Source organism: Scyliorhinus canicula, chromosome 5 (assembly GCF_902713615.1).
Source record: "Scyliorhinus canicula chromosome 5, sScyCan1.1, whole genome shotgun sequence".
In the NCBI taxonomy this organism is placed as follows: domain Eukaryota; kingdom Metazoa; phylum Chordata; class Chondrichthyes; order Carcharhiniformes; family Scyliorhinidae; genus Scyliorhinus; species Scyliorhinus canicula.
Window position 1 is genome coordinate 120,222,129 of NC_052150.1, and position 27,810 is coordinate 120,249,938.

At 45.6% G+C, this 27,810-nt stretch overlaps 1 protein-coding gene across 2 annotated transcripts in view; it reads right to left on the bottom strand.

The window, feature by feature from the left end:
- Positions 1-18,456: 18,456 nt before the first annotated feature.
- Positions 18,457-27,810, bottom strand: part of col1a2 (collagen, type I, alpha 2) — a 59,257-nt gene continuing 49,903 nt past the window's right edge. The window contains exons 42-52 of one of the 2 annotated variants that reach the window (XM_038797562.1): positions 25,987-26,094; positions 25,819-25,872; positions 25,597-25,704; positions 25,430-25,483; positions 24,738-24,845; positions 24,571-24,624; positions 24,362-24,469; positions 22,413-22,662; positions 21,206-21,396; positions 20,836-21,078; positions 18,457-19,432 (exon numbers count right to left, since the gene is read on the bottom strand). In XM_038797562.1, the coding sequence (XP_038653490.1) occupies positions 19,286-19,432; positions 20,836-21,078; positions 21,206-21,396; positions 22,413-22,662; positions 24,362-24,469; positions 24,571-24,624; positions 24,738-24,845; positions 25,430-25,483; positions 25,597-25,704; positions 25,819-25,872; positions 25,987-26,094 (1,425 nt within the window). In that variant the 3' untranslated portion in view covers positions 18,457-19,285. The remainder of the gene's footprint in view (positions 19,433-20,835; positions 21,079-21,205; positions 21,397-22,412; positions 22,663-24,361; positions 24,470-24,570; positions 24,625-24,737; positions 24,846-25,429; positions 25,484-25,596; positions 25,705-25,818; positions 25,873-25,986; positions 26,095-27,810) is intronic. The other variant, XM_038797561.1, reaches the window with a different exon arrangement.

A 27,810-nucleotide genomic window follows, 5' to 3' on the forward strand; every position in this document is an offset into this window, starting at 1 on the left:
GCCAGGGACAGCACAGGCGGCCCATATCCAATCCGTCATGCTCCACACCTGTAAAACAGCGCTGGGGAAAGGAGGCAGGTTAGTGACCGATCATTTTGCAGTGGTGGAGGTAGACCCAAGCACTCTGCCCCTCCAATTTAACTGCAGCAGGGGTGGTAAGGAGAACTTGGAAGGGCTGCTGTCACTGTGGCTCCAACCCTTCCCGAGTCCAGTTCTTAACCATGGCATAACTACCAGGCTGCACTGATGTTTCATTTTTCATTTTTCAAGCGAGCTATGTAATGGGGACGGTGATGGGTGAGCCGCTCGAACCTGGCTATGGAGTTCCTTGAGGGCGTTAGTGAGGGCTAGAACATAGTTAGCTCTTTCTTTAGCCATATGGTGAAACTGGACCAGTCTGGGAACAGGCAGGTTCCAGGGTGTTCTAATGGGCCTGCCATAAAATATCTCGGCAGGAGAGAGCCGGGCCGATCCCGCAGGTGTGACCCGCAGCTGGAAGAGGGAAACGGGGAGCAACTTAAACCATGCTAACCCCCTGTCCACTCGTAATTTGGCCAATTTGGTTTTGAGGGTCTGATTGTGTCTCTCAACCAAGCCGGCCATCTGTGACCAGTACGCACAGTGGAACTGCTGGCGTATGCTCAACTGGGAGCAGAACTCCTCGTTAATCTGTCCAATAAAATGCGGCCCGTTATCAGAACTTAACTGAGCTAAACACCTCATCACATTTTACAGCCACTGGCTCTCCATCCAGCTTCCTTCTGGTGTGATGGTCACCAGTAACGGGATGTCATCTTGGTGAGTAGTGATGGGCCAAGTCTATCGGCATCCTATCCGAGCCATAGCCAGCTTGCAACACATATTAAGGCATCCAATGATTATACAGTGTACAATTATAATAACAAGTATTATCAATCCATGCATCAGGTAAAACCCCATGACTGAGCTATGGGAACAAACTCTGAGCTGAATCCTGCTGTAGGGTTTATATCCCTCTTATTGTTGTACCGACTAGCAACTATCCCTCATCCTTGTCATTCGGATGTACATGTCATGATTTGTAAACTGTGCACGGAAATCAATGGTAAATGCATCCATCTCGCAGACCAGTGTCGATAGACCCTTTGTATTGTTCTTTCCTCAAATCCAATCACCGTGAACCATAGCTTTCGCCGCTCAGAAAGGTAACACAATAGCCATGTCCGTATGTTCCACTACCTCCACGGCATCTGACTACCTTGGGGTAGCAGCACCATAAAAGCTTCCTCATGTCCATTAGAAACAGCACAGAACTCAGTCCATCAGCGACCAAAAGGTCTTTTATCCCTCACTGTTTTTTTTTTAGGAAGTGCTTTCCGTTTCTCATTGGAATGACAAATTATGATATCATGTATTATCCACTGATTGCCTTGCTTTATTAATTGCAGGAGCTTCAACCGATCCTGTTTCTATTCCTGACTTCCTTACTCTAACATAGCACATTGTACTGAACCATATAATCTGCCAGCCCTGACTTACTTGAGGCAATAACTCAGTTTTTTTCAAACCCCTTTTGTCCGTTATCATTTTCCTTACAGCATGAAGTGTATACTTGCCATTATTCGGTTTTTTTTTGCAATAACACCACTCGCACATTTAATACAGTGAACTTTTTGGGGTTACAACCCAATTGAATCCACACATAACAGTCCCTAACAACTTACAGGACATTTCGTCTGTAATAACTGTTATACTCTCCAATGCTATATTGGTTGCTTCATTGGTTACAAATTTCCCCTCGTGGCATCAAGCTGCCAAGATTCTTAAACTATTGTCATTTAAAATACGGGGGTTCCTCGTCAGTTGCTGCTGTCTGCCGAGACCCTTAATAACTCCACCGCATAATACGCCCCTCCTGGAGACCACAGATCACCCATCAGCTGACGTCCAGTTAGAGATGTCTGACCAGAGGTTTCACGTATTCAGTAATAATTTGATATTTTGATTTGTTTCTAACCCGTAAGGTTTTTTCTTCCGGGCTCTATCATTTAATTCCCTCAAATATGTAGCCAATTGTATCATTAGTTTTTTTCCCCACACTGTCTGAAACATTCTTCTCCGGAGTGTTGTTCAGGTTCGTCATCTGTATTATTGTTGCTTCATCTGAAACCCAAATAAACAGGTCAAAGGCGGAGAGGGCCCTATTTCTTGATTTGTATCTTCCTGTCCTTGCTTGGATATTCCAGAAGTACCCTCTCCAGGACTTCGGAATTTCCATTGCCACCATTCCTCTTTTTCTAACTCAGTGATTCAATCAGGTCGAAACTTTCCCTGATACATTTCAGATATTGCTACTGCTTCTACTTCAATGTTTTTAATTCTGATTGTGACAAGATTTTTTGAAAGCTGAGTTCCGAATATGACATTTTCACTGTATCATCTGTCCTATCGATGCTGCTAATTTCAATTCACTGGCATCCTGACACCCACACCCAAACATTCCTTTTTCCCTTGTCCGAGCGGTTGGGGGATATGATCTATCCTGTGGAACGGCATCATTGCAGTGATACAGTCTCTAAGCACTGTTAGGCTAATTTTACGTCCCCAGGTCATCCCAACAGCATAAACTACATACTCCCTCACTAATCGATACCACACGTTTGTCAGTTGCCCACAAGCTTGCACACTGGGTTTTCTCTGCAGTAATTACAATTTGTCATTAGCACACCATCCCATTGTCAAAATGTATCTTATGGTCACAAACTTCAATCATCAGTATTGCTTTGAGCCGAAGCATTTCCCCATTTCTATTGTTCGAAATGCAATATCAAATCGCCTGACTACGCTGTATCTGTCATTCTCCTAGGTTTCATATGATTACCCCTTGACCAAACTACTGGGCTACAGGACGTGCCACACCTTTGACACGATGTTTCATTATGTTCACCATGAATCATTTTAAACTGGGGACCAATTCTCTAATGCAATTTCCCCTGTGCTTCTATCAGCTTTGATTAAAAGTGCTAATTACTTTTGCTGCTCCTAGGAAAAAGAGGGCCTGCATACTCTCATGACTATTCTTCCATCGGTGTCTCAAATACCCCAAAGTTCTCATGATTTGCTGAACCCCGTTTCGTGAAACAGGCGCTGTGATTCTAGTAACTTTCTCTCTCATCCCAACACTGGCCTCCCTGCCTGCCTTTGACATTGAATACCCTAAATAGTCGACTTCGCTCCTGCCAATCTGGCATTTCTTTCACCCTATTTTAAATCCTACTTCACTAAGTGTTTTAATAATTTTGGTCACTCTTTCAACATGTGTCCCCCTGATCATCATCTCTAATTAACACATCATCAATATATACTAAAGCCAAATCATGTTTAATCAGCTCCCTGACTATTGCCTGAAAGTGGTTCGGGAAACTAACATATCCTTGTGGCAATTTACAGTATACGTAATGTTTAGTGCCAAAGGTATTGCTAGTTTTGCTTTCCTTATCTCCTCTAGTTATCAACTGGTGTTTATATCTTAATTTTTTTTGCATCTATTTTTATTAATCTTTCCCTGCCATCAGATTCTCATTTCCTGATACTGCAAGTAATACTCCTAATCTAAGCTCCGGTCCCATATCTTTATTCCTTAAAGCTCCATCTGCAATGTAGTCCAAATAAAATCCATAGTCTTTGCTGTATGAAAATCCCGATCAGTAAATTTGATGTGTAGTGAGTTTCCAGAGAAAATACTGAAATCTCTACAAATTTGGAACACACCGAACAAAAGTTTTAATTCTAGGTACATCATTGCTGCCTCTAACAAAGGAGCACATGGCGCACACCGAATGCCTAGTCTTCACATTTCAATTTAGATTCCTTTGTTCTCTTATTTCTTAATTTTTTTTTTGAGCAGCCAAGACTATGCCGAGTTAAAACTAATCATTTACAAATCCCAATTTATACATTTTGATTTTGCTTTTTGTTTACTTCCTGAGAATTATGTTCTAATTAACTCTCACAATGTTAATCATTATTACTGATTTTCTAAAGTACTTTCAAATACTTACCCCATTTTAAATCTCACTTTAACGCCCGAGTATACCTCCTAATTGATGTGAAACTTCGTTTTGCAAAACACAACATTTTAAAAACTAGGAATACCAGAGGATGTTCACAGTTCTTATTAAACGGTGAGAAGTGATCCCCGACCTCCTCAGCCCAAACGCCGAGTGGGAGGGTTCCCAGTCCCCCCTGTAGCCCCCCCCCCAATACCCACACAGGGCACTCCCAGCCTGATCGCACACGTGCAGAAAATGCCAGCTTGGCACCACCAACCTGGCAATGCCCATGCCAGCTGGCAATGCCAGGGTACCCAGGGTACCCAGGTGGCACCAGCAGTGCCAGGGAACCACACTGTCCAAAAGGCATGCAGGTGGGGCCTCTGATCCCTTGTGACACCCTCATGAGTGCCGTTCTGTCTGGTCCTCGTTTGTGGGGACCAGTTCTGAATAGCGCTTGCCCGAGGTCTTTGAGGCAAAGGGGGTGAATCCCAAAGCTTTGGGTTGTTGCTAATTGTGTTCTCTCTTTAATTGGCTCTGTTTATGGCGGTTAATATGGTCACCTTCCTTAATTCTAATTACGGTTGTTCAAGAGTTGGCAGGTATTTTTCGATACCGCCACAAGGTTCAAAACCGAATACTGATCAAAGACTCGGTACACCAGTTAGTAAGTTCGAAATCAATGCTAATTTATTTACACATACACAGTCAAATATACTCATGCACAAAACTCTACCAACTAAACTATCACTACTATTAAAGCCAATACTTAGCTTTGGGTACCCACTAAATCCCAATATTCATTGTCTGCAGGGGTTGAAAGGTTGACATGTTGGCATGGTGTGTACCTCTGTGCCCAACCAGGTCCAACAGGCTACACGGTGGCCCCGGTTGACACTCCGGACTATGCCCCCGCATCCCCCCCCAATACCTGCACCACTGGTCCTGTCGTGTCCAGCACCATGGGGGCATTTGGCCCTGGCACCCGTCCCTGCTGCCAGAGGCTGCACCGTTGGCTGGCGCTGCCCTTGCTAGCGGTGCACTATGCACTCCCGCCTGGCACCCCCATAGGGGCTATAATGGACATTGCCCTTGAGTGGGCAGCACAATGCCCCACTGGCGAGTGGCAGCCAGGGTGGTGGCATGGCAGAAGGTTAGGTGGCAGGTGGGCTAGGGTGCACCCACATGGCCTGTGTTGCTCCACAGAAGCAGAGACCTAGAGTGGTGCCAGTGGGGTATGCAGCAAGATGGTGGAGAATCGGTTCCAACGCTGAAATCGCAGAGGGCACAGATTTGACGCCAAATCACAATTTTCTGTCACTTTGACAACAGCCCTAATGCATTCCGGAAGCAACGTACAGTAAACACCGTTTGCATATCATTAGCGGGGCTGACCCGGTGTTCTCCGGAGCTTTCTAGAATCTCTGCCTCTGATGGGTCGCATTCTGAAGGCGTGGTTCATCGTGCTTTTAAAATTGAAACCTGTATCATGGCTGTTGAGGGAGGGAAAGGAGGTAGGACTCAGAGATGCGACTGTGGGCTGACGGGCTGGACACTGGGCGGGCTGGCTGGGGTGGGGGACCCCTGCAAGGGCCAGGGGGTGGGGTGACAGGGGAATGGGGCCGTGTCCAGGCACAGACAACGATTGCCGCAGTCTGCAAGGCAGCCACCTTGCTGCACATCCCACTGACCACCCACCTTGCCCCTGGTTCTGCAGAATGACACTGGCCATGCAAGTGCCCCCACCATCCACTCTCGTACCCCAGCTCCTTCCCCTGCACTCCACCCTCCACCACACGACCAACTGCCATCCGCCACGGGGCATCACGGCCCACTCAAGGGCAATGCGCACAATAGCCCCTACGGGGACGCTGGGCCAGGCTGCAGAGCGTTCCACTGGCAAGGGGAGAACCAGCCTACAATGCCCCTGGCATCAGGGATGGGTGCTGATGTGTTGGGTAAGCTGAGCCTGCGAGGACTGCATTTACCATAGCAGTGAGAGAGACAGGCTTCCAACACTTGGAGAAATGCAACTCTATTATATTGAACTCTTCACTATTAAACATACTTTAACTGTGGGTTGACATTATGCTGAGTTGACTGGAGACCTGAGGTTAACCTGACCAGACTATTTTACTACCACATGGTGTATGTTCTAGTTGTTGCTCACGGGCTCTGACTGTCTCAGAGGCTGCATCGCAAGAGAGCGGGAAAACTAGTGCCCTCTGGCTTTATAGTGGCCGTGTCCTGTCTGGTGATTGGCTGCTGTGTTCTGTGTGTTCATTGGTCATCCTGTGTGTCAATCACTGCCTGTCTGTGCACCATCATATACTTTTAAAAAAAATGTGTGTATGTCAATAAATAGTGAGGGTGTGAATGTGCCTGACTATGTACAAAGTATGTGAGCGTATTTACATGATTAGGAGCCTGACTATATATGAAATACGTGAACATATCTACATGGGAAGGTGTCTAGTACAGATAGAGTGCATACAACAAATTAGGAAGAATAATATGTACAGACGTGTAAACAAAGCACAAGGCAATGAAGCAGTCAGTCTATAAATTCAGTCTCTGTGGCGGGTGATGAATTCTGGTTGACCGCCTCAAGGGAGGGTCAGGGGCCGCCTGCACCGGAATGGGCGGAGCTGCATCCAATGTAGAGGGTGGCAAAAGAAGCAGCAGATCGGTGACCTCATGGAAGGGTGCGTCCTGAGGAATCAGCAGGCGAGGCGGGACATCACGTTCAGCTGCCGAGCGTGGAAGCAGCCGCAGTGCCCGCCTATTACGCCGAAGGAAAGAGCCACCATGCATGCGAACGAGAAATGATCTGGGGGCCACTTGCTTGACCACCACAGCTGTGGCTGACCAGCCACTGTCAGGTAGCTGAACACGAACTCGGACAGCAGGGACCAGGGCAGGGAGATCTGTGGTGTGGGTGTCATAAGCTGACTTGCATTGGGCCCAAGACTGTTGCATCCTCTGCAGGACCGGAAAATTGTCAAGGTCCGGGATGTGGATAGCCGGCACCGTCGTCCGTAGTGTGCGGTTCATTAGCAGCTGTGCTGGGGACAGGCCAGCGGACAAAGGAGTCGCCCTGTAGGCTAGCAGTGCTAGGTGAAAATCTGAACCCGAATCAGCAGCTTTACACAGCAGTCTTTTAACAATGTGGACCCCCTTTTCAGCTTTCCCATTTGACTGGGGGTAGTGGGGGCTTGAAGTGACGTGCATGAAATTGTACCGTTGGGCAAAATCCGTCCACTCCTGACTGAAGAAGCAAGGGTCATTATCTGTCATGACTGTAAGTGGAATGCCATGACGGGAAAAGGTCTCTTTGCACGCCCTGATAACTGTTGCTGATGTGAGGTCATACAGTCTGAGCACCTCGGGGTAGTTAGAAAAATAGTCCACAATGAGGACGTAGTCCCGGCCTTTTGCGTGAATGAGATCAATGCCAACCTTGGTCCATGGGACGATACCAGTTCATGCGGCAACAAAGTCTCTTTCGGCTGAGCCGGCTGGAACCGTTGGCACATTGGGCAATTGAGGACAGTGTTGGCGATGTCCTGATTGATGCCAGGCCAGTATACTGCCTCTCGGGCCCGCCGGCGAAACTTTTTAACCCCCAGGTGACCCTCGTGGAGTTGGCCGAGGACGAGATCTCGCATACTCTGTGGTACTATCCTGTCCAGTTTCATCAGTATGCCATCGACCACTGCCAGATCGTCTTTTATATTGTAGAACTGTGGCTACTGACCCCTTTGCCAACCATCTGTGAGATGGCGCATGACCCGTTGGAGTAGAGGATCCTTGGCCATTTCATGACGAATCTGTACGACCCGTTCGTCAGTGGCCGGACAGTTGGATGTGCAGAACTCAACATGGGCGTCGATCTGGCAGACAAAGTCTGACTGCTCGCACAGCGTGGTGATGGAGCGAGAGAGTGCATCGGCCACAATGAGCACCTTGCCCGGGGTGTAGACCAGGTCGAAATCATAGCGTCGGAGTTTGAGGAGGATATGTTGTAGGCGTGGCGTCATATCATTGAGGTCCTTCTGTATGATGTGAACCAGTGGCCTGTGGTCCGTTTCGACCGTAAACTTGGGGAGTCCATACACGTAATCATGGAATTTGTTAATCCCCGTGAGGAGGCCCAGGCACTCTTTCTCGATTTGAGCATAGCGCTGCTCAGTAGGTGTCATGGCTCTAGATGCATATGCGGCTGGGGCCCAGGAGGAGGATTCGTCGCGCTGGAGGAGTACTGCCCCAATGCCAGACTGGCTCGCATCAATGGAGATCTTCGTCTCCTTGGCAGGGTAGAAGAATGCCAGTACCGGGGCCTTGGTGAGTTTCGCCCTGAGTTCACGCCACTCTTGCTCATGAGCGGGGAGCCACTGGAAGTCGATGGTTTTCTTTACAAGATTGCGGAGAGCTGAGGTGTGAGATGCAAGGTTGGGGATAAACTTCCCAAGGAAGTTGGCCATCCCTAGAAAGCGGAGGACCGCCTTCTTGTCCTCCGGTTTCTTCATAGCATTGATCGCCGACACCTTGCTGCAACTGGCTGCACACCGAACTGCGAAATATGGTCACCAAGGAACTTTATTTCTGATTGACCGAACGAGCATTTGGCTCTGTTCAGTCGGAGGCCATGCTTATGGATCCTATGGAACACTCGCTTGAGGCGATCGATGTGTTCCTGCGGAGTCGTGGACCAGTCAATGATGTCATTGACGAACACTCACACCCCCTCGATGCCATCCATCATTTGCTCCATTATTCGGTGGAACACCTCCGAGGTAAAGATGATGCCAAAGGGCATCCGGTTGTAACAATACTGGCCAAACGGGGTGTTAAATGTGCAGAGCTTTCGACTGGATGCGTCCAGCTGTATTTGCCAAAACCCCTTGGAGGCATCCAGCTTCGTGAAAAACTTGGCGTGAGCCATTTCGCTGGTGAGCTCTTCTCGTTTAGGTATTGGGTAGTGTTCCCTCATGATGTTACGGTTCAAATCTTTGGGGTCGATACAAATGCGCAGTTCCCCTGATGGTTTTTTGACACAAACCATGGAGCTAATCCAGTCCGTGGGTTCCGTGACCTTAGAAATGACACCCTGGTCCTGGAGGTCTTGCACCTGCTGCTTGAGGCGGTCCTTAAGGGGCGCCGGCACCCGACGGGGTGCATGAACCACAGGTGTGGCATTCAGTTTCAGAAGAATCTTGTATGTGTAGGGGAATGTGCCCATACCCTCGAAGACGCTGTGGTATTGTGCAATGATGTCATTTAATTGTATTTGGAAGTTGGCATCTGGCGAGGCTGATGCCTCAGCGGGCGACATGGAGTGAACCCGCTGCACAAGATTCAGGATTTTGCAGGCCTGAGCACCGAGCAAGGAAGCTTTGTTGGACCCTACAATTTCGAAACGCAGGGTGGCTCTTGAAGAATGATGCGATACCACAAGCTGGCATGAGCCACTGGCAGCAATGGCATTGCCATTGTAGTCGAGAAGCTGGCAGGCCAATGGAAGAATGTTCGGCTTGACGTGGATGGTATCCAGGTCAGACTGTGAAATGAGGTTAGCTGAAGCGCCGATGTCCAGTTTGAAGCGTATGCGAGATTTGTTGACCACTCGTCGTTCGGATCAATGCTCATCACTGGGAGGGGTTTAGCCTTTTTTGAGGAAAGCATCGTATGCTTGGTGATGATGCTCACCCGGAATGGGGATGTGAGATCCTCGGTGTCGGGATCTAGAAACATGTCAGAGTCGGAGTCTGCCACGGGTTGCTACACTGACCGTACGTTCCTGCGCTGCTGCTGGGATCGATGTGTGTTGGGCAGCTGAGCAGATCTGCACAGGGCTGCGTAGTGGCCAAGCTTGCCACACTGGAGACAGCGTCGAGATTTTGCGGGACATTGCCGCTTTAAGTGGGAGGAGCCACAGTTGTTGCACGTCATGGCGCTGATGTCAGGACACTCCGTGCGCCACAGCGCATGTGCGGTGCGATCGAACGATGTGCGCACCTGCGCAGTTCGGTCCTCGGCCTCGCCGCCCTCTCGGTCATTGCGCGCATGTGCAGGAGCCCGGGAAAAGCGCTCGAAATGGCTGCCCTCATCCAGACTCAGGCCCTGGAGCTGTTTTACGGCCTGCACCCGCTCCGCATCGTGGGGGCCTTGCCGCGCCGTCTCTGCCGCCTTGATATGGGAGTACTGGTTAGTAGCGTGCTCATGTAGGACGCAGGTCTCGATGGCGATGGTAAGGGTGAGCTGCTTCATTTTAAGGAGCTGTTGGCCAAGGGCGTCGGAGTGGACCCCGAAAACGATCTGGTCACGGATCATGGAGTCTGAAGTGGAGCCATAGTTGCAGGACTGCGCGAGGATACGGAGATGGGTTAAGAAGGACTGAAAAGGTTCATCCTTACCCTGAAGCCTCTGCTGGAACACGTAGCGTTCAAAGCTCTCGTTGACTTCGATGTCACAGTGGCTGTCGAATTTCAGCAGGACTGTTTTGAACTTGGTCTTGTCCTCACCTTCAGCAAAGGTGGGGGAGTTAAAAATGTGGATAGTGTGGTCCCCGGCTGTAGAGAGGAAGAGAGCAATCTTCCTGGCATCCAATGCAGCTTCAATGTCGGTGGCTTCAAGACAAAACTGAAACTTCTGCTTGAAAATCTTCCAGTTGGCACTGAGGTTGCCGGCGATGCGGAGCTGCTGAGGAGGGCGGACGTTGTCCATGTTACCGGATGGCTGATCGCTGGTCAAAGGCAGATTATCTCCAGGTAGGTCTATCAAACTCTAACATCACGCTCTGGTACCATGATGTGTTGGGTATGCTGAGCCTGCGAGGACTGCGTTTACCATAGCAGTGAGAGAGACAGGCTTCCAACACTTGGAGAAATGCAACTCTATTTTATTGAACTCTTAACTATTAAACATACTTGAACTGTGGGTTGACACTATTCTGAGTTGACTGGAGACCTGAGGCTAACCTGACCAGACTATCTTACTACCACATGGTGGATGTTCTAGTTGTTGCTCACAGGCTCTGGTTGTCTCAGAGGCTGCATCCCAAGAGAGCAGGAAAACTAGTACCCCCTGGCTTGATAGTGGCCGTGTCCTGTCTGGCGATTGGCTGCTGTGTTCTGTGTGTTCATTGGTCATTCTGTGTGTCAATCAATGTCTGTCTGTGCACCATCATATACTTGTGTGTATATTATGACAGGTGCCAGGGCCAGAGACTCCCACAGTGCTGGGCACCGACAGGGCCAGGGGTGCAGAGATGGGGAGGGGGGACATTGACAGGTGGAGGAAGCTGCAGCAGCAGAGCCTGTGACAAAGGAACAGGAGGCAGCCACCCAGGATGGAGAGCCAACAGCCCAACAGGCTGAGGAGGAGAAACTGCAAAGGAGGCACCGCACAAGGCCTCGTGTGTACTGGCAGCGCCTAATATTCGAGCACGTGCCGGACCGGGCAAGCTGTTGAAGACTCTGGTTGAGCAGGGAGACAGTGTGACATATCTGCCAGATCATGGCAAAGCTGACATTCCGGGGAATGGGGGGAGGACACCAAGGTGACGTTCGCCCTGAACGCCACGGGGTCCATCCAGGCGTCGAGTGGGGACCTGTGCGGGATCCCACAGACCTCAGTGCACAGGTACATCCACGCCGTCACCAAGACCATTTATGCCCATTCCGCACAATACATCTATTTTCTTGTGGACTGGACCCCCTGGGATGCCGGGGCAGCAGGTTTCGCTGCCATCGCCGATATGCTTGGGTCCAGGGTTAGGTGGATGAGATGCATGTCATCCGACGAGCACCTGCAGATGACAGGCCCGCTCTATACAAACTGAAAGAGGTTCCACTCCATGAAAGAGCAGTTGACCATCAGATGCGTATCATACACGTCTGCGCCCAATACCCTGTCTGTGTGCATGGCGCCTTTATCCTGGCACACAGGACTATTCCTTCTTTTTAATAAATTTAGAGTACTCAATTTATTTCTTCCAATTAAGGGGCAATTTAGCATGGCCAATCCACCTATCCTGCACATCTTTGGATTGTGGGGACGAAACCCATGCAAACACGTGGCGTATGTGCAAACTCCACAAGGACAATGACCCAGGGCCGCGATCGAACCTGGCACCTCAGTGCCGTGAGGCAGCAGTGCTAACCCACGGCACCACCGTACTGCCCTGCATGCGACTATTCCTGACATAGAGACGCCCCTGATGTGTTGGGCAGGTTGGGTCAACGTGGACTGCACTTGATGCAGTGTAGCGAGAGACAGACCTCTAACACTGGAGAAGATCCAACACGATTTTATTCAACGTATTAACAAATCTACATGCTCAGCTGTGGGTTGACACTATACTGAATTGACTGGAGACCTAGTACTAGCCTGACCAGACTTACTAGCTGCCGCATGGTGTTTGCACTGGCTATGCTCACGAACTCTGACTGTCTCAGTGGCTGGGTCCAGAGAGAACGGGAAACCTAGTGCCCTCTGGCTTTATAGTGGTAGTATCCTGTCTGGTGATTGGCTGCACTGTGCTGTGTACTTACTGGTCATCATGTGTGTCAATCACTGCCTGTCTGCACTCCATTATATACATGGGTTGATATTATGACAGGCCTCATGGCTGAGGGGTTGGCTCTTGGGCGGCAGGGGTTACTGCTGCGGTGATGGCTAATGAAGCCTATCCGGAGGCCTCAGACCAATGCCGAGACCCACTACAACGATGCTTATGCAGCGACCAGGGCATGATCAAGCGGTGCTTTGGCCCCCTGAAGATGAGGTTCAGGTGCCTGGACGCTCTGGAGGGGCCCTCCAGTATGACGCTGAGAGGGTCACCAGCATCGTGGCAGCCTGCTGTGTCCCCCTCAATCTTACACAGCAGAGGGGCAATGTGCTGGAGGAGGAGGATGTGAGGGAATGTGCAGATGGGACATGGGGCCCAGGCAGGCACGGGAGGCTGAAGGACGTGCGTGCCTGCGCCAATGCGTACGAGGCGCTCTGATCGTCTCCAGATTCACCGATTAGGGGGCGGGGGTGTGGGGGAAACTGGCCAGGGGCATGGACACTGCATCCCACCCTCACTATTTATAGATACATGCCCTCGCCTCTATAACTAAACTGTGCACTGCACCCATGCCAAATTAACTAGTGTCTACCTTTCTGGCTGTATGGGCCCTAATGCTATGTCTAGGTGGATCCCCAGATGGTACATCAGGGCTGGAGGCAGCCTGCTGTGATTCCTGCCCTATGACCTGGGTACCCATTGGCGGCTGTCTTCTGGGGTGACCGGACCTGGATGGGCCCAGCTGTTGCTCAGGTTTCCCAGGTGGCGTGGTGCCACCTCTTCTGCTCGCTGCCCACCAGATGCACCAGGGTCAGGAGTGGGAGGGGAGTCGGAAGTGCTGCGGTGTTCCAGCACCTCCATTGCGGGTGTCACCGGCACGGGCCCCATCGTCTCCTCCTCCCTTGGGGCACCCGATGGCCCCTGGGCTACTCCATGGGATGGGGGTATAAGTGGAGCTATCCCCTGAGGCTCCCCCGCCACCTGGCACTGCCAGTCCTGAAGACCTGCTCTGGTCTCGATCAGGGTCTGCACGCTGGCGGCCATGGAGCACAAGCACCGTCTGGGACTCGCCACATCACCCATTGACTGTCCCACCACCTTCTGGGTCTATGTCACATCAACCAATGACTGTGCCATCTCCCTCTAAGACTGGGCTTGTCAGCCTCCCAAGTGTCAATCATGGACCCGGTAAATCCTGCAATATATAGAACAGTACAGCACAGAACAGGCCCTTCGGTCCTCGATGTTGTGCCAAGCTTTGTCCGAAACCAAGATCAAGCTACCTTGCTCCCTATCATGTTTCCCATTGGAATCATTTGTGTTCCACGTGCCACTGGTGCTAGCCCCTCAACACTCGCTGAATCAGTCCAGGTGCGGTGCCAGTTTTGTTCTCATGGAAGTCCATGATTCCTGTCCCGGTGTCAACAGTTAGTCTCAGGAACGGAGAATCCAGCTGAAGATGTTTCCCTTGGCTGGTGAATTTGAAAATAGGGGACAAATTTCAGGATAAAGGGCAGACCATGAAAGATCTCTTCTGTAAATTTTCAGAAGTCTCTCCCTCAGAGGACTGTGGAAGCTTTATCATTGAACATGTTCAAGACAGAAACTGATGGATTACTCGAGGCAAGTTGCATCAAAAGATATGGGGGAAATGTGGGAAAGTGGTATTGAGTTAGATGGTCACCCATGATCTTATTGAATGGAGGAGCACATTGGCAAGCTGAATGGCCTCCTCCTGTTCCTATGTTTCTCCCATTACAGCTGTGATGAAATCACTGATAAATGGTATAAATAATAGTTTACACAGTTGCCCTGAGGTTTCTGTTGCATTTAGGGTAGGAGATGGGATGAACCCCAATGGAAACAATTACCCTGATGCCAGTCGTGCATTTTGAATGAGCAGCGCTTATTGGCTGAGGCTTTGCTATATACGAGCGAAGAATTTATCATCACTGAAGAATCCCAGCAGAATATTGTTTTACATGATGTATTGCTGTTATTGATCTTTTTGATATTGTGGGTTTCTCTCTAACCATTTTGATGGATGCATTAACTAAACTAATCAGTTTAAAGAAGTATATTCTGACAAATTGATTCATAATTTTAAAAGTTAATATAAAGGATTTGCAATTTACTGATGACTCTTGTTAGCCAGTTATCCCTTGTTACCCAGTTTTAGACTTTCTAATTACTACTTAGAATCAACCTGGGCACTGTCTAATATGTCTGCTGCTGGGATATTATTGTCCCCTGATATGAATAGGACCATTGGATTGTGACTAGCACTTCTTATTTTGGACACCACTGGCTGCTTTCAGTCAGCAGAGAAAACGTTATCCAAGGGTGACAATAGGAGACACTGCTACTTAAATATGGCATTTGAACAGTTAGGATGAAGGGACATCTCTGTAGACAGCCGGCCTGAGTTTTACAGGAGGGAATGGGAAGGGTACACAAGAGCTCAGAGGTAGTTGATGAACCAGATCAAATGGGAGACATGGAGACCCTGCCAAACTTAATTGGTCCTCTCCTGAGTGAGTATTTCCTGAATTGAACCTGATTGGATACCTGACCAGCAGGTGGATATAAAATCAAGTGTCAGTGGGAACAGATCCCTACTGTGGATGAAAGGGATTCTCTTGCATCATGGAGGGAGGGCTAGGCTGGGTTTTTTTTAGTGAGAGAGCAGGGAAATGTTGGGATAGGGAAATCCTTGAGGACGGAGTTAATTACAATGGTAGAGAAGGTCAAGGGCCCTTTAAAAAGCCTCAGGTAAAGGACGACATGTGGCGCAGTGGTTAACACTGGGACTGCGGTGCTGAGGACCAGGGTTCGAAACCTGGCCCTGGGTCACTGTCCGTGTGGAATTTGCATATTCTCCCCATGTCTGCGTGGGTTTCACCCCCACAACCCAAAGATCCCGGCTGGGTCACTGTCTGTGTGGAGTCTGCACGTCCTCCCCGTGTGTGCGTGGGTTTCCTCCGGGTGCTCCGGTTTCCTCCCACAGTCCAAAGATGTGCGGGTTAGGTGGATTGGCAATGCTAAATTGCCCGTAGTGTAAGGTTAATGGGGGGATTGTTGGGTTACGGGTATACGGGTTACGTGGGTTAAGTAGGGTGATCATTGCTCGGCACAACTTCGAGGGCCGAAGGGCCTGTTCTGTGCTGTACTGTTCTATGTTCTATGTGCTGGTTAGGTGGATTGGCCACCCTAAATTACCCCTTAATTGGAAAAGAAAAATAATTGGCTACTCTGAATTTATAAAAACTCGGGTTTTTTCTTCTCCTGCTCTTTTGGCCAATTGGGTGCACCTGTCATGTTTCTGCTGCTGGGCTGTGAATACTCAGGTTTGCCCTCTGTGGACCTCAAAATTACATTGCATTTCTGAAGGCATCATCGGTCCTTGACTTTTAATTTTAAATGGGCTGTTGCTTGCTTTCCTGTGTGATCCTTGTCCAGAGCCTGAATCATCGCCATAAATGTGAATATTATGGTGTCCTGGAACTCAAGTTGGAGGTGATATCTCAATTACGATTTTAACTCCTCACTTGACTTTCCTGTCATAGGGGTGGGATGTACAGGAGTTAATACTGAAACCTAAATTTCAAACAAAATTCAAAACAATGATCTCAAACCAGGTTAGCCATTATAAATTCCAATACACAATTGCATCTCAAAAAATGTATCTGGTATAAAAAAGGCTCAACCTCTGCTCTCTGCTCATTTTAACCATAATGTGATATGGATGCTATAACTGGTCACAGTGTTTCTGGAGAGGGAGGGAAAAAATAGTTGAGGTTATTGCTTTTCATAACTATCCAATGCCCCCACTAAAATGTGCATACATGGTCATTGCAAAGTCAGGGCTATTTAATCTGTGGCGTACTCTGTGGTCAAACAAGCTACTGGTCCTTACTATCGAAGTTCATTCATGATTATTGGACATTTACCAGGGTTATATAAGTGCATTACGCCATCTGAATTTTATCCCATCAAAGATTCAAAGCTTTTAGGGAAAACAAAATAAGATTATGGGATTCTTCGGCCGCGCCTTCCCGGTGACCTGAAATTCACGCCCAAGGTCAATGGACCTTTACATGGTCTGTGCCCGCCCGTGGCGATCTTGTGGTGAGCGGGGTGGAAGAATCCAGCCCTATTTCCGCTGTTCACTAATATTAATGAAAATGTCAGCATGATTACAAAGCCAGGCAGCTTGTTTTCTGCTTGTATTCTTGATGACTTAACCTTGATATTAGGGAACTGAGAAACTGTATCCAATACTCTGAGAATTTCAGACAATAGGAAGTATATTTCAGGCTTCAGTAAATGCCTACAATAGGCCCAGGAATGGAAGACTGTATTTTCATCTGGACATGATTAAAACGACCTTGAGATTTTTATTTTAAAAACAGCTTGCATTTAATTTAATCTTAAACTGAAACATTAACGTCTGTTTCTCCACGGATGCAACCAGACGTGCTATTTCTAGCATTCCCTATTTTATTTCAGATTTCTAGCATTTACAGTATTTTGCTTTTGCATTTAATTTTGTTTGATTTCATGCCTGTGAAGCACCTTGGAGTATTTTACTATGTTAAAGATGAAGCCTAAGTGGAAGGTGCTATTGCATTTATCAACTAAGGAGACATGGAAAGATAGAGCAACATAAGGAAATTTAACTGGCTAGAAGATGAATGGGATAGTAAAAGGGAATAATGTTTAAAAGACATCTGAAGATACAAAAAATAATGACACGGTGACGTGGCAGAGGGAGAAAACCCCAGAGGGCAGGAATAGATGGTGCTGATGTTGTGGAACAATAGTAACCCATTCTCATAATATTGGAAATTGAATTCAGGGTCATAGATTGGGTAACACAACGATGAACATTATAAATATGTGCTGCTTTTACAATTGTAAGAATGCAAGTTCCCCCTATCTTTTTGAGTTCTGATGAAGGTCATATTGAACATGAATAATTAGCAAATCCATTAGATTATTAAGTTCTAAAGATGCTATCTGTTTGTTCTAAGTTGGTGATCATTCAAGTTAACCATTGTCTTACGTTTGTATTATTAAGCCCCCCACTTTAATAATGTTGGCCGAGAAATTTGGGAATGCCCACTTTCGAGCACCTTATTCTCTCAGTCTTAGCAGCATGTGCTCAAATGAGAAGGTTGCCTGATTTTGAGTCTGGGAACTCATCACACTGCTGTAGGAACCTGCATGGGCAAGAAGTGCTCCAATTCCTAGATCAGTGATTAGATTGGGAGAGGGGCATCCTGATGAGGAATGTGTCAGTCTTGGTGCCTTCAAGTCGGGTTTCATTTTGGACTAGGCAGCAAGATTTCAGGCCTTGGGAGTACTGTTGAGGGGGTGGGTTGGATGGGGCTCAAGATTTCTGTTGAGGATTCTGTAGAACGATCACAGACTTTGAGAATACCAGTGGATGAGTCAGAAGAGCACTTGTGGCGGGGGGGGGCATGGTTTTCAAAAGTGTGCTTGCACAAGTTGGACTTTGCTTCCCAAATTGCATCCATATCTCCCAAACAATAGGCAACACCCATTCCAATTTCACACCCATGTTTTATTGCACTAATTTATTCTGATTTCCCTATACTTCCCAGCCAATTTACGTTGGGTTCTATAGTGAGATTACCAATTACTTAAACAATGTGTGATTGGCAATAACAGGCTTTTATAACCTGTCACTGGACTGGAGAGAATCTTACATCTCCATATGAGAAAGGTGGCGACACCCAACCAAATTACTCCTCTGTCTGTATGGAAGATAGAGACTGAGGGCAATTCTAGTTTACAAAGTTGTAACATGAACCACAGTCATGAAATAAGTTACTTCAGAACATTTTCATGCTTTATTTCACAATTATTAAAACATCTCACTTGTCACATATACAAAATAGGAACATTTTTAGTTTTTATTATTTGATTTTAGAATTGTCGCCTCCTTTTTCCATTCAGTTGGAGTGAAAGTGCATGGCTAAAAGCATGAACACCTGAAGTAATGAGATGGAAATGGCAAGGAAGGTATCCACCTGTTTAGTTTGGGAGTAGACAAGAGGATTCCATGATCATGATCAATGGATTTTACGAAGAAATAAAACCACTGTACAACTTAATACAGCACTGGAAACGTGGCCTCACATAATGACAGATGGCATGGGACATTCAGTTAGCACCACAGTTAGTACTTCAAGAACGGTATTTGCACAATTCAATACCACTTAGCACCTTTACAAAATGACTTGAACCCCAAGTACCACAGTTAATTTTGAGAAAGAAGTTATGTGTTTAATACTTTAAAATAAGTATATGAGGTAGTTTAAACCTTGGGAAGCTGTGGTTATAAACTTCCTCTTTGAAAAATATTCAAGACTACAGATGACACTCATTTTCACTTTCTTTTATTTACTTTCCATTATTCGTGATTTCAACCTTTAGGGCAAGATTTCACCTGCAATAATCTCTTGAAATTTCCAAGCTGTTGGGAACTGCATTAAAATTGCATGGAGAAAACAATGTTCCTTTTTTTTGGATCTCCTACTTCTCTTTAAGCCCAGAACTTAAGCAAGTGGATGAGCAGAAGACATGGAATGAGTCAGCATTCAGTAAAAAATAAAAGAAAAAATGCGGAGAGTATTCTAAGTTAGCTCAAGTTCATTTATTTGAAACAGACTGGGCCAATGTCCAAACCAAATTCTTGTTCAGGGCCACCAATGTCCAAAGGTGCAATGTCCATAAATGGCAAGCGAGATGTTTTCTGTGTCCTGTATTCAATGACTGTCTTACTCCATTCACCAGTATGTCTCTGTTACAAGTAAAACAGAATGAAAGGTTATTTTGAGACAATGCATTTATGTTTGCTAAAAAGATAAACATGACATGGGCCATGATCAGTAAAACTAGATTTTGTTTCATTCTAAGCTAAAACAGATTGTTGAAGGAACAATTTTATTGCTGCCCATCAGAGATTCCACTCCTGCCCTGCTGTTATTTCCTGTTGGTTTATAACAAACAATTGAGTGGGGGTACGCAGGTAAGGTCTTGGAGTTAAAATTGGCCACGCCTCTGCCATCAAAGTTTGGAAGGTGGGGGGCGATGGTGGCGGCTGATGCCCACCATGTCCGCAAATTTCTGCCATTAAAATCACAGCTAGAATGTCAGATACACACTAAAAACCAGTCTTATTTTAGCAGAGAAGCACATAACACAGCCTGGTTTAATTCACAAAGTTCCTTATTCATACTGATAAAGGAATAGAAAGAAGACGTGCTATTTAAAATACTCTTCCAGAAGTTACTGAGATCTCCTATTATTACCTTCATGCTACAAACCTAGCAAATGTTTCAAACACATGTGGATTTTTTGTTTAGTATTTTTATTTTGTCTGTTGTGGGTGGTACCAGCATCTTGCCAATATAAGCACAAAGTTTACTCGTTCAGCGCCTTAAATGTTGCAGTTCCTTTTTGTGATTAGGATGCTTTGTTTTATAGGGTGTATTTAACACAGCTAATCTCTGGTAGGGTATCTCAATTTCAATGGTTACATGATAAAAAGGCTATGAAATAATGTGAAAGAAGTAAAATTTAAGGCCTGGCCAATACTGGAAGTGGTTGAATTGAAGCGGAATGAACGAAAGGAACAGAACAGTGCTAGATGGATATGGTGAGAAGCCAGTAATGTGTTTGAGATTAATAATGAAATGAGTGGCTTGAGTTTCTTTGTACAACTAAATTACCCAAAAGAAAGAATTAAATGAGAAAGAAAAATAAAATGTATCTAATGGAAGATAAAGAAAAGCAGTATTCTACTTTTGAGAATATTTCCTGGGAACTCAGAGTTAGGAATCATGTTCCATGTAAAATCACATTGCGCACAGCCAATTTTTTCACTCCAACTTCAATTAAGTCACGTACATGTGATAAGTAACCTGCAACACAATCTGTGCGGTGCGGTACATTCTATGTTGCCACTTACGGCTACTGCTTACTGAGGTCATTGGTTGGGAATATTGCACAAAATATCCACCACTGTAACTCAGATCAGAGTTTATAATTTGTTTAATTGAGATCTCTGTGCTTTGCTACTCTGCTTCCAGCTAAGTAAAAATGTCTGCAAACAGATAATACATTTGGTCGCTGCATATTTTGTCCAACATGCGCAATTAGTGTATTGGGACATTAGTGTTAAGACAAGTAACCAGGACTTACTGTGCATCCGTCTTCCAGAACGCTGTAAGTGAATCTGCTGTTACCTTCAGCTCGGAGTTCAACATCATTGGAACCAAGTAGGATCACTGACTTTTTCAGGTTTCCAGTCTCCTCATCCATATATGCTACACTGTTCTTACAATGATAGGTGATATTCTGTGCGGCTTCATTGGAGAGAAGGTGCAGGAAGGTCAGCTGGGTACCCATAATAAATGGACTAATGTGTTCATCGTTGTAAGTGAACTGGAACAAAGAGATTCATGGTAAGATGTATATTTCCCAATATTTAAAGTACTGCACTATGTGCTGCATAGAGTTTTTGATAAGGGAGAAAAATACCCTTAACAATAAACTTCTGAGCTGGACTTACTTGGGCACCATCATTGATAGTTTCACCAAACCATACGTGTTTCTTTTCTTTGGGAGTCTTGTTATTCCACCAGTTCCTGCGTTCTATGATGTCTGGGTTTGCATGTACACAAGTCTCGCCTGATACAAAGTCACAATAAACTCTGATGGCATCCATGATACATCCTTGATTGGGATCGATCCAATAGTAACCTAAAATGAGGGAAAATATAATGATAAGGCATACTTTCTTATTGCTAGGGCAGCTTGGGCCAGAGCTTACTCTCTGTAAAAAAAATTTACAAAGCAAATGCACAAATCTGAAATTTACATTTCACAAGTGGATATAAAATTCACAGTTTGCAAGATGAAAGTTTTATAATTTTGGCACAATGATTAGCACTGCTGCCTCACAACATCAGGGACCAGGGTTTAGTTCTGGCCTCGGATGACTGCCTGTGTAGAGTTTGTACGTTCTCCCTGTGTATGCATGGGTTTCTTCTGGGTGCTCTGGTTTCCTTGCACGATCCAAAGATATGCAGGTTAGATGGATTGGCCGTGCTAAATTCCCCCTTAGTGTCCAAACGGTTAGGTGGGGTTGCGGGGATGGAGTGGGGGTGTGGGCCTTTGTTGGATGCTCTTTCAGAGGTTGGTGCAGACTTGATGGGCCAAATGACCTCCTTCTGCATGGTAGGATTCTATAATTCTATGAATTTAGTAAAGAGAAATTTGCAAAATGTTTAATTTTATTTCTGCATTAGTCGGGAATAAACATACAAAATGATTTTTAGTTGTAGTACCCTTTGAAGGAAATAACAATGGTGTATAATTGTATTTTACTTTATGTATTTCTTTATTCTGATATCGCAGGTATTGGCAGTCCCTTGGCACTTTGCTCAACTGACCATTTTTCATGTGAGAAATGCAGAATGATTGTTCTCAAAGTTTGAGAGCGTATTAATGAAACTTGATTAACACCTCATCGGATGTATACAGCAGGGATCACTGAATAGAGATTGAGAAGTAGAAGTTTGGCTACTTTTTCGCCTCTCTGAAGATAGCAGCAAATTATAATCTTTCCCCAAGGGCTGAATTAGTCCACTCTGCACAGGTCAGGGTTTAATCCTATGACCTTGGTCATTATGTACCCTACTACATAGCATATTTAATGATTTTTTTAAAATTGAAAAACACTGATAATTATGTAGTAATTTTGTTCATTAACATACCGGACTTCCATTCTGGATGGCTGAGTCTCAGGTCACGACATGAGCGAGCAGGATTTTTCTTTGACCCTTCAGGGGTGCGGATATTCTCAATCTGATTGGTCAAAACTTTCAGTTTGGCATCAACTTCAATATCCTTCTCTCTTGAGGCAGATGGTTGATCGGCTCTGTAATACTCGCGATCATAGCTCACTTCATATGGCACACCAGCCATACCTGGGAGGCCAGCAGGGCCTGGTGAACCAGGAGGACCCTAAAAAAGGCAAGGTTTCAAAGTCATTTGCCTATTTTCAGTTGACTCCCTTCATGTGATAAATTACTTGAATGCAATTCTCTGTATCATCATACTCCAGGGCTGAACTATTGTTCAGTCAGCCAAGTTTATTGGAACTAAAATTCCTCCTCCAATCTTGGCTTACCCTGCAACCTAATGATCTGTGGAGAGTGATTTGGATGGATAAATAGTGGGGAGAGGTTCAGTTCTGAGAAATAGTGATTTTAGGTGGTGAAGCTCCATCAATATCCAAGGGTGCTACTAGGATTTCCCACGCCTTAGCCTGTTAATCTTTCCTTAATTCGCGACCATAGCCCAGTCCATCATACGAACCTGCCTCCCATCCATTGACACTGTCTACACCTCCCGCTGCCTTGGGAAAGCGGGCAGCATGATCAAAGACTTCATCCACCAGGGTTATTCTCTTCCAAACCCTTCCATCGGCTAGGAGATACAAAAGTCTGAGAACACGAACTAACCAATTCAAAAACAGCTTCTTCCCCGCTGTTACCAGATGCCTGAATGACCCTCTTATGGACTGAATTGATCTCTCCACGCATCTTCTCCACTGTTGTAGCACTATACCCAGTATGCTTCACCCGATGTGTATGTCCATGTATTTACATTATGATTTCATGTATGGAATGATCTGCCTGGACTGTACGCAGAACAATACTTTTTCACAGTACCTCGGTACACGTGACAATAAGTCTAAATCAAATCAAATCAACTTCCATGTGTCCATTTGATTTAAGTGTGTCCTAACAGGGAGGAAATACCCACTCTGACTTTAATAACCCCTCAGAAGCTTTGGGTTTGCTTTGCAATTGCCAATTGGATGCAAACATAGCTGATGTTCTCAATGTTCTCTCACTTCAATAGTTGTTGGTCTCCTTTAAATCTTCCACCATCATACCTCTTCTCAAAAAAATAAGCCCTTCATCCCCAACCTCCTTGTATCTACCACACCTTTTCCAACTTCTCTTTCCTCTCGAGCCCTGGGTCGTGTTGTCACCTCCAGTCTCAATCCTGGAGCTCCATGTTTGAATCCTTCTGATCAGGTTCCTGCCTCTCCGAAAGTACTGGACCAATTCTCACCAAAGTCATAAATAACAGTCTAGGTGACAACGATAGATTTAAACATCCTTCCTTGTGCTTTGAGATCTGCCCAGGGTCTTTAACAGTTGATTACATCATCCTCCCCCCACCTCAGAAATGCGTGGGTATGCATTTCAAGAAAGGATTGACAGACTGTCTTTCTTTTCTCTTATAGGTGACGAGAACATTTCCTATTGTGGGGAAGAGAATTTTTAGTGGCCATCAATAAAAGATAGTCATCAAGGAATCAAACATGGAATTGGTGAGATTTTGGAATTTGCTACCACAGGTGGTAGTAGCACTGAATATTTCAGATGCATTTAAAGGAAAGTTAGACAAGTATATGAGGGAGAGGGAATTCGGAGTTATGATGAGACCTTTATTTGAGGAAGGATATGAGGAGGCTCGCGGGGGCCATAAACATTGGCGTGGTTGAGCTGAAAGGCTTGTGCCTGTGCCAAATATGGTACATCATCCGGCGTAATGTCATATTTCACAATATCATTGAGGCACTAATGAAGTGGCCTGTGTAATTATATATATAAAAAACTTTAAAATAATAGTTCTGCTGTCAGCTTACCATGGGGCCATGTTCACCAGGACGTCCACGATGACCAACAGGACCTATAGAACCAGGATGTCCGGAACCACCATCTTTGCCATGAGGACCAGAGGGACCAGATGGACCCTGTAAAGAATGAGTACATCAGTTTATTTCATTCTAAGTGTATTATTTTCAATTGAAAATGACCCATCAGTCTAAATCTGAAAAATTATTTCTTCACTTACTCTTGGACCAGAAGGACCAGAAGGACCATGACTACCAGTTTCACCAGAAATGCCCTAGAATGGAAAGGAAATCAATCAGGATTTTTCTGCTGGAAACAATAGATAAAAAGTGAAGTGGGGGGAGGAGAAGGGCTGGGGATATATTCAAGAATCTTACAATTACTTACACCAACACCAGGGAGACCCTGCAAGCCACCAGGCCCTCTTAATCCTTTCAGGCCTCTGACACCAGCAAAGCCAGTTTCACCCTTTCCTCCGCGTGGACCTTGTGGGCCCTACAAAGGATGAATAGATTTACTTATTGTTGATATTATATGGGAAAGAAATAGAACAAAACTACAAAGAAAGACTCGCACTAGGACCCTAATTCTTGAAGTAGTGGGTGAAAACAGAAGCAATGGCTCTGGATCTAGCTGTAATGCTCTGCTGTTGGAGAACAGCAGGAAGAGGCATAATCCAATTGCATCTGCAGTACAATAGGATACTTACCTGTTAGCCTTTCTTTGCCTTTATTACCTTGCTAGGCCCTTCAGCTTGAGGGAATTCTCGTGCAAGGTCTTTTAAAGATTGCAGAAAGAAAATTAGGTGGAAAGGGGGAAATGCCGATTCCCACATCGGTATCGTGCCAATGTCATTGTAAATGCCGATCCTGCTCTGCTCTTCTGGAAAGGCATCACCAACCCCCATGCAAGTAAGACACAACATAATTGGTTCTGCAACCCTTTTAATCTCCAGAGCACTGGTGAAATGATGATCGTTTCCCTCGTCATTGGGGGGGGGGGCTCACATATTGAAGCATATTCATCTAACTTTCTCTTCTCACAGTATGAATATTACAGCTGCTTGAACATGTACTCACAGCAAGACCTCTTGGACCCATTTGACCGACAGCGCCAGATGAACCTGAAGGGCCCTTATGTAAAAGGAAACAAAAAAGTAGTTTTATTTCTAAATTAAAAAATTTATGACCTAAATCTACTATTATGCACTTCCTTGTTTGAAAGCAAAACAAATTTGTAAACTTACGGCCTCACCACGGTTGCCAGCCTTTCCAGCAGGACCTACATGCCCATGGGCACCAGGTTGACCCAGTGCACCAGATGAACCAACCCTACCGGCATCACCACGTTCGCCCTGAAAACAAGACAAACAGAGAAAAAAAAGGTGAATCATCATCCAAGAAGATATGTGCTAATAGGTCAAAGGTCTGTAACCTTATTGGAGGATAGAAATTAGGACTGCACGTACCTTAACTCCAGATTGTCCACCAGGTCCAGGGGGACCATCGCGACCAGGATTTCCCTTAAAAGCAAAAGAAAGGGAAAAAAAGGCCATGTAATATTGTATAGTTTATTCACTTAGGATATCACATTCATAACAATAACACTGGCAATTGTAGTCTATTTATTCACTTACATCACGACCAGATTCACCATTTTGACCAGTCAGACCTGCTGGACCAACTGCACCAGCTGAACCCCGGAGACCAGAAGCTCCTGAAGGACCTGTTGGACCAGGTAGACCCTAGAAATAAGAAACAGCGAAATAAGATTAAACAGCAGAACTATCTGAGCAAGACCATCTCAAATGGAAAGTGGAAACATTTCATAAACATGAGCAGTATTCCAGCCTTTTCTTCAGAAATTCTGTATATCTCTCACAAACAGTTGATTACCCAGTTTCCTTTCGTCAGTCTTCAGTTGGAGTTATTATAAGAGACCAGTAGCACCTTGATAGAAGTTTGTATCTTAAAGGGATACATTTTACAAATAGCTGCCGAAACCTATTAGTGAAAGCATGATTATGTATATTTCTAAACTAAACCTATTCCTTGCTTGCTAAGTTTGTGGAACGTTGTTTTTATACATGTTTTAATTACAAATTCCAATGCTACTGATATTGGAAGCATCTAAAAAAGCTTTTTTCAAACAATCTTTATTGTCGCAAGTAGGCTTACATTAACAGTGCAATGAAGGTACTGCGAAAATCCCCTAGTCGCCACATTCCGGGTCCTGTTCGGGTACATGGAGGGAAAACTCAGAGTGTCTAAATTACCTAACAGCACATCTTTCGGGCCTTGAGGAAGGAAATTGGAGCACCCGGAGGAAATCCACACAGACACAGGGAGAACATGCAGACTCCACACAGACAGTGACCCAAGCCGAAATCGAACCTGGGACCCTGGCGCTGTGAAGCAACAGTACTAACCACTGTGCTACCGTGCCGCCCACCTATACTGATCTTTAACATTGAGACTTCAGATTGATGTATTGACTTCTATCAGAATGGTTAGGACAACACGGTAGCACAGTGGGCATCACTGTTGTTTCACCGCACCAGGGTCCCGGGTTCGATTCCCAGCTTGGGTCATTGTGAGTGTGGAGTCTGCATGTTCTCCCTGTGTCTGTGTGGGTTTCCTCCGGGTGTTCCGGTTTCCTCTCACAAGTCCTGAAAGACGTGCTATTAGGTGAATTGGATATTCTGATTTTGCCCTCTGTGTACCCGAACAGGCGCAGAATGTGGCGACTGGGGCCTTCTCACAGTAACTTCATTGCAGTGTTAATGTAAACCGACTGGTGACAATAAGGATTATTATTATTATTGAAACAATTAAAAAAGGAAGTGACCCTTCTGTTCTGGATATTAATGGCAACGATAGCAAATCTGCAATAAATGCTCTGGAAGGGTAACTGCAAAGCCTGATTCTATATTTAGGAATTCCCAGAGAGGAACACAAGCAGTAGTTTTCAACACATTTCAGTCCTAAGGCACTGAATTTCTCTCTGTTTAAATGAACAGACAGAAAATCAGAGCCGCAGGTTCATGATTTCTCCATTAGGGCCATTTATAGATATGGATTCTCACTGCAGAAATTCCATATACCTAGTTTAACAGGGGCCTGATTTTAACTTTTGTGCAAGTGGATGGGTTCTCCCCCTAGGTATGCTATTTGCATTCGTTGAATGTGAAAAAACAATTCATGCCAAAACCCTATTGTGAGGAATAACCCATATTGGGACAATTACCCTAAAATCTTTTCCTCTCAAGAGTCTAAACCAACAAAGTTTTGTTGGCATATTGAGGGATAAATTTCAATGACTAATTTCTCCATGGGAATCCCAATCTTTCTAAACATACAATTTTGTTGTCACCTAGTCATTATTTCTTGATTTGTCTTGTCTCTTTTATTTTTTTCACCATTTACCCATAAAAATATTGATCAAGATACACATTTTCAAT